We start from the raw sequence: 11,531 nt of genomic DNA, 5'->3' as shown, positions 1-11,531 counted from the left end.
TGACCACTAGGCTCGGGATAACAACAATCTTCTTAGTCATTACCGAAACAATGGTAACAACATACTTGAATAAAACGAAATCAATTACTGGCTTCTTGGTAACCTTGTGACTTTCCCTGATCCAAGTGTGAGTCCTGTGCTTCCGGTAGTATAGGCCTCTACTACCATTCACACCTACTCATACTCGTCCCAAGTATTGTCCCGTAGTTTCCCAAGTCACCATGCAACAAATCACACAATCATTCAACACATCAGATAATAAAACAAAGGTTTTATTTTATTACTTGAAATGATTACATGGGTGTTCAAGTTCACCCTAGATTATGCCTATAATAGGCTACATCATGTGACTCGATCTCTATATATCCATCCTTACTCATGATTCTTTGCATCGTCAGCTGCTTCGTCAAGGATCATTTGAAATGCTCTTGCCTTTGGTTTGGGCGGCACATTTGGCTTTGTATCCCCTTCTATCTTTGGGCAATCTTGCTTGAAGTGCCCTTCCTCGTTACATTCGTAACACACCCTTTTGCTGAATTTACACTGGTTGGCATAATGCCCATGCTTCCCACACTTGAAACAACTCACCTCCTCACCGCATTTTCCAGAGTGTTTCTTTTTGCACTTCTCGCACCATATTTCTTCACTCCCTCATCCTCTAAACTTCCTTGTACTGGACTTGCTTCTCTCATCGGGATTCGCAGACCCCTTAAACTTTCTCTTTTCGCCATCCTCGGTCTTGTTGGCGGCTCTTCCCTTGATCATCTCCTCAACCGACTTGGCAGCCCAGATAGCTGCCTCCAAAGTAGGTGCTTGATGCACTGGCACCGCGTACTCCCATGGAAGTCCTTTTGCATACTTATCAAATTTCGTCAGCTCATCCGGAACAAGATGTAAGGCGAACTCCATCTTCTCTGTAAGTTGTTGGTGTATTCATCAACATACATGCTTCCTTTCTTCAAGATAAGGAATTGGTTTTCTAGCTCGAGCAGATTTTGAGCTGAGCAGTACCTACGTTTGAATTGCACCAGAAATTCTACCCATGTCAGTTGTAGGGGCTCATTGGGGCTCAGAGTCTTCCCCAAGGTATTCCACCAACGTACAGCGCCTCCTCGAAACTGACCCATTGCAAATGTGGTATGTTGTTTTCCCTTGCAACCGCACGTCATGAAAGCTAATTCCATCTCCGCGATCCAATCCATGACCCCGATCGAATCCTCCTTTCCAGTGAAAGTCGATGGCTTGCAAGTCAGAAAACCCTTATACTTGCATCCATTCCTCTCGACTTCGTCGTCGTGGTTGTTTTGTCGAACTATTGGCGGGTTGACTTGACCAACAGTCCCGCTGTAGTTCTCCTCCTCAGTCTGCCCTTCATTCAACTCAGGCCGTTCGATCTGAATAGTCGCTTCCTCTCGATTTTGTTGGAGCAAACGTCTGGTTTCCTCCATTTGACGATCCAACATCGCCAGGATCATTTCTTGCACTCCGACCATCGTTATTGGCTCAGCAGCGGCTACCATAACCGGTATTTTCTCAATCACTGGGGGTTGGTTTCGGTTCCCATTTGCATTGACGTTTCCGCTACGGGTTCTTGCCATCTTGATCTATACACCGAATAAGGTGAACCTAGACCTTTACTTAGGATTGACGGTTAAATCATCCTTATCACTCCGAAACGTTTATATGCTAGTTTTAATATCGTAGTTAAACGCTTAGAATCCTAAACACATAAGGTTTCCAGATCCGGTCAGGAACATACCATAGATCCGAACAAATAACAGCATATCAGGCACAAGTATTTAACACATAAAAGCATTTTAGGCGCAATTCCTAAAATAATCTAGTGCTCACACATCACAATCACCGCTTAACATTCTAAGTTTAAGTCTAGAAATAAATCCATATTCCTAGTTCGCTTAAACTAATGCTCTGATACCAACTGTGACATCCCCATTTTCACGGCCAGAAAAGACCGATTTTGTTTATGCTTTATAAAAATCAGAGTTCTTCTTTTAATAAAAATGTTGCGGAATTCGTTCCCAGAAAAACACAATAAATACGTTATTAAAACATTTTCGAAGAAACATATTTTATTCATTTTAAAACGTTTGGAATGTCATCGTCAATACAGGAACATAAGCATAAACAGAACTTACATTTATTTACACTAGTGATCTACATCTCTTTAATCTCTCAGTGTAATGTGACTTCATATCAACACCTATGATATAAATAAACTGAGTGGGTCAGGTTGGGAAACTTGGTGAGTACATAGGAACCCACAATAATATAATTATTATGTTTAAATAATCAAACAATCAACCCAATTATTCATCCCCATTATCTTCTTTATTCTTTAGGGTCTACCCTAAGAATCAACTATTTCTCATTCATTCATTCCTAAGGATCATCCTAAGGAAACAACATGAAGTCCATTGTTGCCAATGACACATTGCTCAAGCGCAACTGCTAATCTTGTCACTTAGGCGCAGCTGCCAGAATTGGGACATTTTCTATGAGGCGCTTCTGCCAGTGTTGACCTTTAAACGCTACTGTCATGGTCATAAGGCTCCCTATTAGGCGCAACTGCCCATACTGTCCTTAGAGTGCAGCTGCTAGGACGTTTACCGTAGATCTGAAACATCTACGGGTTGTGGCGCAGCTGCCAGTGCTCATCTATAGGGTACTAGGTCCACTGCTGCCAATGTATACCTATAGGGCACCAGGTCCATGCTACTAATGTTCCTCTATTTCAGCTTTTATCCCTCATCATTCATCTACCCATGTTTTACCCAACATATTTTGTAGATATAAAATACTTTATACAGTTTACATCATTTAAAACATGTATAAAAAGCTTTCACCAGCATAGACAACAAGTATTCAGACAATATGCGCACCATAACTTCTTCGTTATAACTCGGATTTCGGCGTTCTTTATATGTACGGAAACCTTGTGACATATTCTACAACTTGGTTAAGATTATTTATTCTAAATAATATTTTGTCGAAAATTCGTTTTCGATCCCTATTGCCTCTAAATTGACTAGCCCGGATCTGCGGGCGTTACATCCTCCACAACCCTATTTACCACCACTGAACATATGGAAGAAATAGGTCCTGGTTATGTTGCTGTGATTGTTGGTGAAGATGGAGATGGCGCTGAGACGGTAGTACAGTGTTAGATTAAAGTGTTTACCTGCAGTTGAGGCAGTGAGTGGAGAATCGAAATGAGAACATGTGACGCTATCTCACAATTGTCGTTCCTAGGGTCTCGGTCGATTGTAGAGAAAGGGAGAAGGAAAGGTGGACGGAGGCGAACTGATAAGAGAGGCGGTGGGGGGTGATGGAAGGATCGGGAATTTGAGCGGTGGATAAAGACGCGGTTGGATAAGGCCAAGAAGATGAGAAGCGATAACCCCACCCTAAAAACCCTAGTATTGATCGATCGACCATCGTTTCCCCAAAACCGAATGACGACTCAGAAGAAGGGGAAAGATGAAGCAGAGCAGTTGACGAAGCAAAAAACCTTGAGGAAGAAAACAATAATGGCGAGAGAGATAAAGAGAGTTCTGGAAGGATGTAAGACGGATGTTTGTTGAGTATGTAAAGCGGTGGAGAATAAGCGGTGACCATGGTTGAGTTAAAGTAACCCGATGACAATACCCTGGTAAGGATCAAATTGCAATGTCAACATAGAATCGGACGAATTTGTATATATAGAAAATATGTGGACTAAAGATGGCAAATCCCATAGCGAAGAAGCAACAATTTTAATAATAATAATAATAATAATAATAATAATAATAATAATAAAAGTTAGAGAGTATGGTTAAAAATTGTGTAATTAACACATGAATAACATATTTATAAACTTTAGCTTCCCGTCTTTTTTAGGATCGGTCTCATACTGGTCTTCGGTTAGTTTTGGACCGATCTTAAAACGACCCGATCTTTTTTGGGATCAGTCTCAAAACGGTCATGTTTTTCTCAAAGTCAGTTTTCAACGATATCGAGACAGTCATTTTGGTCCGGTCCTTTTTAAGATTGTTTTTTTTTCGGTCCAATCTAAAACCTCGTTTTAGACGGGTCCGGTCTTGGTTCTTTTCGGGTTCGGTCGGAGATCGGTCATTTTGTATATTTTTTTTAGGACCGTTTTTTTCCGGTCCAGTTTCGTTTTAGACTGGTCTGGTCTTGGTTTTTTTCGGGTTCGGTCCGAGACCGGTCCTTTTGTGCAGTTCTAATTATAACAATGTCTTTTTCGGTTCGGTCTTTTTTAAGATCTTTTTTTTTTCGATCTAGTTTCGTTTTAAACCGGTCCGGTCTTGGATTTTTTCGGGTTTGATCCTAAATCGGTTCTTTTGTGCAAGTCTAGTTATAAAAATGTCCTTTTCGGTCCAATTTTTTTTTTTCGGTCCAGTTTCATTTTAGACTGGCGGTCTTGGTTTTATTCTAGTTGGGTCTGAAACCAATCTTTTTTTTAGTTATAACAATATGTACTCTGAAATTGATATATACAGTTAATTTAATATCTTTTTTTTTTCGAACATATAAAATGCACACGAATAATTAGAAAAGCCAAACAAAAAAACAGAAAAACAATGGCTACGGTTTACAGCTCCATCTTCTCATCCAACATCATCCATCTTCAACCTGCAACAAACCCCATCACCAAAATCACCTCTAATCTCATTCCACCTCACAACAACTTCAACGCCTCCACCAGAAATTTCCAGTTGCCAAGAGCCGCTTCGATTCCACACCCACCTATCAACGTCGATTACCTCGAAACAGAATTCAGCGGCCATGGCACTTCCTTCACAAGCCTCGGAGAAAGTTGCGTTGTCAGGATGGGATTGGACAACGGTAGTGTCGCCACTCTCATGCTTCCAAGTGGACTCATTACATCCTACAAGCCGCGTATGTGGCATGGAGGATTACAGGAGTTGCTGCATACGTCGGTATCCGAGGGGGACGACGGCCGTGGTGCGGTAATCCGTGGCGGCGTTTCGTTAGCTTTCAGATGTGAAGGAGGCGGCGACGATGAAGAAAATGAAGTGATTTCATGGTCTCCGACTATCTGGAATCTTCGCAATGTTGGAGGAAGTCCAGATGAGTCCATTCAGGTGAATACTCAATTCGCGATATCTATTTCCCGTTCTTCTGTATGAACGAATTGAAATTGTCCTAATGTTCTTAGGTAGAACTGATTAGTAGCAATTCAGAAGACAAAATTGAAATCAAACACATTGTGACTTTGAAAGAAGATGCTATAAGCTCAGAGATCGTGATCACGAATTTGAGATCTTCATCACTCCGACTAACAGGATCGATCATCGGTCACTTAGCTGTGAGCACACCGGAAGCATCATACGCCGTCGGGCTCGAGAGAGCAAATTACTTCGTTAAACCACAGATTTTCTCAAAATTCAGCATTATTCCTCCTGATATTAACAAGAATGATTCGCGTCAATTAGGGTTCAAGCGACTGCTATCAGATTGGGGACTCGGAAGCCCGAATCAGGACATGAAAGATGAAACAGCAAAAAATGGGGAAGAAGATGAAGAGATTGAAGGTGAAGAGGATGATAACTACAAGCATTTAACTGAGAAACTAAGCTTGATCTACACCAGTGCTCCGAGGAATTTCACCATCATGGACAGGGTACTTCTATAAAAAAAAATCACATCTAAATTTGACTATCTATTTACCACATTACATGACATTACAGAATATGAATTAGACTGATACGCATACATGCTCTGTAATTATTACAGGGTAAACGGAACTCAGTTGCAGTGGGTAGAGAAGGCTTTAACGAGTTGTACATTTTTAGCCCTGGTTCGAACCATAAGTCATATGGCAAGTACTCATATATATGCATCGGTCAAGCCGCATTGCTCAAACCAATAACAATAGGTCCCCATTCTGAATGGAGAGGTGTGCAACACTTGCATAACCCTAATCTTTAAGCATATATATGTACATCGCTTTTAATGTTACATAAGGACTCATTATTTTAGAATTCTACGAATATAAGAAATCATAAACAGTTTTATTTTGATTTTCTCTAAGAAAAGCTATTAAAAAAGACACACAAGACTCCAAATATACACACATGGGTGGGATTTATTGGTGTTGTTGTCGTTTTTGTGTTAGTGTCTTAATGCATTAAGCCATGTTTTTTTTTGGCTTAATCAGATTAAATAAAAAAGATAAAGTCGTGTATAGTTGTCTAGGTCTTAACCTATTAATTACATTAGACCAACATTGACATTTACCATATTATTGGTAGATACTTTCAACCTCTCGTTTTACCTCCTAAAAAGTTTCTATTTAAGTTTGAATGAGTAAAACTATTGTCGTGAAAAGTTGTTATTTATAGAAACCAACGCTAAAAAATTGTTTTTTTTTTTTTTTTTTTTTTTCATTCTTTCGCTCTCCTGTGCTCTCCCATTCTCGTTCGACTAGCAACTAAAGGATTAATTTCACCAAACTAAAAGATAATTGAGAAAACCAGAATAATAAGGGATTTTAATGGCGTAAATTAAATGAAATCAAATCTAGTTAGATGGTGAGGGAATGGCAAGTTCCCAACCATCTAAAAAAGGAATAAAGAACACCGGCGGAGGTGGTGGTGGGTCCTCCGGATCCGGCCAAAATTTAAAATTTGCCCGGCGAACTTCAAGTGGGCGATATGTCACATCATCAAAAGATGAAATTGATTCATCCGGCGACTCATCGAATTACACAGTTCATATTCCGGCATCCTCCGACGACGATGAGACATCAGTGGCTACAAAAGCTGAACAACAATATGTTTCTAATTCGTTATTCACCGGAGGTTTCAACAGCGTGACACGTGCCCATCTCTTGGATAAAGTAATTGAATCAGCGGCGACTCATCCACAAATGGCGAGTTCCAAAGGTTCGTCGTGCTCCATGCCAGCTTGTGATGGCAAGGTCATGAAAGATGATAAAGGCGTAGATATTATTCCATGTGAATGCAGGTTTGTTTTTCTGTTGTGGGTTTCTCAAAACTAAAAATTGTCAAATCAAATCTTTCGTTTTAATTTACGGTTTTGTTTTTCACAGATTTAGGATTTGTAAAGATTGTTTTTTAGATGCACAGAAAGATAATGGGTTATGTCCGGGATGCAAAGAGCCATACAGGTCGGAGGATGATGATGAGCCACCATACGGTGGAGCATTGACACTTCCGGGGAGTATGTCGGTGATAAAGAGAAACAACAACGTTGATCATAACAAAGGATTGTTTAATGAGACTTCCGGTACCTATGGTGTTGGTAATGCATATTGGCCACCGGAGGAAGGTGGTGGGATGGGCGGCGGTATCGGAGATCCGGCGGACAAACCGTGGCGGCCGCTCACCCGGAGAATTCCTATTCCAACTAGTATCATTAGTCCTTATAGAGCATTGATTGTAGTTCGTTTTGTAGTGTTATGTTTATTTTTAACATGGAGAGTTCGACACCCGAATCCTGATGCAATGTGGTTATGGTTAATGTCGATTATATGTGAGCTTTGGTTCGGGTTCTCGTGGATTTTGGATCAAATCCCAAAGCTTTGCCCGGTCAACCGTTCGGTTGACATTCCCCTTCTTCGCGATAAATTCGAGTTACCGGACAAAGTCAAGAACCCTAGCGGTCGGTCCGACCTCCCCGGTATTGATTTCTTTGTTTCCACCGCGGATCCCGAGAAAGAGCCGCCGCTCACGAGCGCCAATACCATCTTATCGATCTTGGCCATTGAATATCCGGTGGAGAAGGTTGCTTGTTACATATCCGATGATGGTGGTTCCCTTCTAACCTTCGAGGCCATGGCGGAAGCTTGCAGCTTCGCAGATTTGTGGGTCCCGTTTTGTCGAAAACATGACATTGAGCCAAGAAATCCGGACACGTATTTCTCGTTAAAAGGCGATCCAACAAAAAACAAGAAACGAAACGATTTCGTTAAGGATCGGAGAAGGGTGAAGCGGGAGTATGACGAGTTTAAAGTGAGAATTAATAACTTGCCGGATTCGATACGGAGACGATCTGACGCGTTTAACGCGAGGGAGGAGATGAAGATCTTAAAGAGTGTTCGGGATAGCGGTGTAGACCCAACAGAACCGATAAAGATCAAACGGGCCACATGGATGGCTGATGGCACTCATTGGCCCGGTACTTGGGCCAACCCTAGTAAGGATCATGCAAAAGGTGATCACCCTGGTATCCTGCAAGTAATGTTGAAGCCTCCGTCCCCTGACCCGATACTCGGGTCAGGAGATGAGAGCCTTGTCGACTACTCAAATATCGATATAAGATTACCAATGTTTGTATACATGTCGAGAGAGAAGCGGTCTGGCTATGACCATAACAAGAAAGCCGGAGCAATGAATGCGCTTGTGCGTTCATCTGCAGTCCTTTCGAACGGGCCATTTATTTTGAACTTAGATTGTGATCATTATGTGAACAACTGCATGGCGGTCCGTGAAGGGATTTGCTTCATGATGGATCGTGGAGGCGAAGACATTTGCTACATTCAGTTCCCGCAGCGGTTCGAAGGAATTGACCCTTCAGATCGTTACGCAAATCACAACACCGTGTTTTTTGATGGAAACATGCGAGCACTTGATGGGGTACAAGGTCCATTTTATGTGGGTACGGGATGCATGTTTAGACGATTTGCTTTGTACGGGTTTGACCCGCCAAAGGTCAACATTCTACCAACAAATAAGGGGACAGGTGGCAATGAATCGCCATCGGAGAGACAAGCATTGAAGGCATCCGATTTTGACCCAGATCTTGATGTTAATGAATTACCGCGACGATTCGGGAACTCAACACTTTTAGCAGCATCGATTCCCGTAGCTGAGTTTCAAGGGCGGCCGATCGCTGACCACCCGGCAGTCGAGTACGGCCGCCCTCCTGGCGTGCTCCGGGAAAACCGTGAACTGCTTGACGCCACTATTGTAGCCGAATCTGTTTCGGTTATCTCTTGTTGGTAAGTATTGTATGGTTAAAATGAAGTTATAAAAACATAGTCTTGACAAAAGCCAGAAAGAAAACCATCATATTTATTTATCTTATGGTGAAACATTTTTAATCTTTGTTGGTTGGAACACAGGTACGAGGACAAAACGGAGTGGGGTGATCGAGTGGGCTGGATTTATGGATCGGTGACTGAGGATGTGGTGACGGGGTATCGAATGCACAACCGTGGGTGGAGGTCGATCTATTGGCTCACAAAACGAGACGCTTTCCGGGGATCTGCTCCGATCAATCTCACCGACAGACTCCACCAAGTGCTCCGATGGGCGACGGGGTCCGTCGAGATTTTCTTCTCAAGAAACAACGCTTTTCTGGCATCTAAACGCCTCAAATTTCTACAACGTTTAGCGTATCTTAATGTTGGGATTTACCCCTTTACATCCATTTTCCTCCTCGTTTACTGCTTCCTTCCGGCGCTCTCGCTATTATCCGGTAACTTCATCGTGAAAAATCTCAACGCCACTTTCTTAATCTACCTGTTACTAATCACCCTATGTTTGATCGGACTCGCGGTGTTGGAAGTGAGGTGGTCCGGTGTGTCTCTAGAAGATTGGTGGCGGAATGAGCAGTTTTGGTTGATTTCCGGTACGAGCTCGCACTTGGCGGCGGTGGTTCAAGGGTTGTTGAAGGTGATTGCAGGGATTGAAATCTCGTTCACTTTGACAGCAAAAGCAGTAGAAGACGCCGATGACATATACGCAGAGTTGTATCTAGTGAAATGGACGTCGTTGATGATTCCTCCAATTGTTATCGCCATGATTAACGTTCTCGCCATTGTTGTTGCCTTCTCGAGGACGATCTACAGTTTAAACCCGCAATGGGGGAAGTTCATCGGAGGTGCGTTTTTTAGTTTCTGGGTTTTGGCTCATTTGTACCCGTTTTTCAAAGGGTTGATGGGGAGGAGAGGAAAGACGCCGACGATTGTCTTTGTGTGGTCTGGGCTCATCGCTATCACACTGTCGTTGTTGTGGGTTGCTATCAACCCTAGCGCCGGCCCGGCGGATGCAAGTGCCGGAGGATCTGGTTTTAAATTCCCTTGAAAGATTTTCGACCGGAGTTTTTTTTTAAAGTATTTTGTTTAGGTTTACAATTTCTTTTTGGTTTTATAGTTTTGTATATTTATGTTGTTGTTAAGTTAACATACCATGAATAGAGATTTGTTTATGGTTTGTAATATTTATTGGTTTGAAATTATTATATCTCATTTGTAGTTATAGATACTTGTTGGCTTACAACGTGATTGGTTCTCAATTTACCATGCCATTTTTGTTTTTGTCCATTTTTTTTGTACGTAATACATAATGAGAATGACATATATGATGATATGTTTGTTGATGGTAATGGATTTGTTCATCTGTTAAGGAGAAGTGAGAATAAGCACATAAATATGTTTAGGCACAGTTTGGCATATTAGATGAAATGTTAATTTTTAAGTTATAAATTAGCTTACCGATAAATTATCTTAAGTTAGCTTGTCAAAAAACTAGTTTAGATTATTTTTGGTTTTAACAAATGCAAAGTAGTCATAATCTAAACCGATCCATGGACAAATGCGACCACCCGTTCTAATATGCACCTTTAAAATCAAGCTTTAGATTATTTTACTTTGTTCACTTTTATTTGCTTCGTAAGACCATGCATACCATGATACCAATGATATGTAACTTATTCTTCAACCGTTTACAGTTACTTCCACATTATTTTTATACTAACATGCTTTTAAAAAATGTTTACACTAATACATCATAACCAACTTATATTCTTTTACAAAACATCTGAATTATTTATAATCAATAATTATAATATGTTAACATGAATTTAATTATTTATATATAAATAAATGGAAAATAAGGGAACAAGTTCAAGGAAATGAATCTATATAGAGTACAAATAAAACATCATCAAAAAACAAATTGGCATGTTTTTAAACGAAAAATAATATAATTATATTTGTGTATTTTATAAATTAGAGTAAATTACACGAATGATCCCTATGGTTTGGGGTAATTTGTGCGTTTAGTCTCAAACTTATTTTTTAACTCGGAATGTTCATATTGTTTGTTTTTATTACGTGCTTGGTTTCTACTGTTTGTTTTTGTTACGCGTTTGGTCCCTATCTTACCTAAAAATACTATTATTTAAATAGAAAAAAATGATGGAGTAGAAAATGTAAGGTGAAGGGTGAGATTGAGGGTGTGCATAAAAAAACAATCAGTAAGAACTTTACAAGTTAAAAATTAAATTAGGGAGGAAAAATGTAAATTACCTTAAACTATAGGGATCACTCATATAATTTATTCTATAAATTACTTATACGTTGTGTTTATATATTTATCTTTCAAACGATTTGTAGGTCTATATTTTAAAGTATGTCAAACTTATGTTATCATGTTTATGTGATTTTGGTTTATAAATATAGAAATTAGATAAATAATATTTATAAAATATAAATGAAATTATTTTTAATATTATAATAA

The 11,531-nt window shown here is 40.2% G+C and overlaps 2 protein-coding genes across 2 annotated transcripts; both read left to right on the top strand.

Annotated features, from left to right (window-relative positions):
* Positions 1–4,558: 4,558 nt before the first annotated feature.
* On the top strand, positions 4,559–6,062 carry LOC145002190 (protein NDH-DEPENDENT CYCLIC ELECTRON FLOW 5-like). The gene is made up of 3 exons (XM_078961482.1): positions 4,559–5,126; positions 5,201–5,665; positions 5,779–6,062. The coding sequence occupies exons 1-3, from the start codon at positions 4,602–4,604 to the stop codon at positions 5,971–5,973; spliced, it is 1,185 nt and encodes a 394-aa protein (XP_078817608.1). The 5' UTR covers positions 4,559–4,601; the 3' UTR covers positions 5,974–6,062.
* A 120-nt stretch (positions 6,063–6,182) lies between these two features.
* On the top strand, positions 6,183–10,230 carry CSLD4 (cellulose synthase like D4). Its single transcript, XM_078961481.1, has 3 exons — positions 6,183–7,011; positions 7,097–9,007; positions 9,131–10,230. Exons 1-3 carry the CDS (start codon positions 6,584–6,586, stop codon positions 10,092–10,094), a joined length of 3,303 nt encoding a protein of 1,100 aa, XP_078817607.1. The 5' UTR covers positions 6,183–6,583; the 3' UTR covers positions 10,095–10,230.
* The last annotated feature ends 1,301 nt before the right edge of the window (positions 10,231–11,531 follow it).

Source organism: Lactuca saligna, chromosome 6 (genome assembly GCF_052625555.1).
Source record: "Lactuca saligna cultivar CGN05327 chromosome 6, ASM5262555v1, whole genome shotgun sequence".
Classification (NCBI taxonomy): Eukaryota; Viridiplantae; Streptophyta; class Magnoliopsida; order Asterales; family Asteraceae; genus Lactuca; species Lactuca saligna.
This window is presented reverse-complemented; position numbering and strand designations above follow the sequence as displayed.

Bases quoted from the DNA above. Each gene is read 5' to 3' on its own strand.
- CSLD4 (XM_078961481.1), top strand. From the start codon at position 6,584: ATGGCAAGTTCCCAACCATCTAAAAAAGGAATAAAGAACACCGGCGGA. The intron at 7,012-7,096 runs GTTTGTTTTTCT...TGTTTTTCACAG, and splicing joins ATTATTCCATGTGAATGCAG to ATTTAGGATTTGTAAAGATT. The intron at 9,008-9,130 runs GTAAGTATTGTA...GTTGGAACACAG, and splicing joins GTTTCGGTTATCTCTTGTTG to GTACGAGGACAAAACGGAGT.
- LOC145002190 (XM_078961482.1), top strand. From the start codon at position 4,602: ATGGCTACGGTTTACAGCTCCATCTTCTCATCCAACATCATCCATCTT. The intron at 5,127-5,200 runs GTGAATACTCAA...TAATGTTCTTAG, and splicing joins GTCCAGATGAGTCCATTCAG to GTAGAACTGATTAGTAGCAA. The intron at 5,666-5,778 runs GTACTTCTATAA...TAATTATTACAG, and splicing joins ATTTCACCATCATGGACAGG to GGTAAACGGAACTCAGTTGC.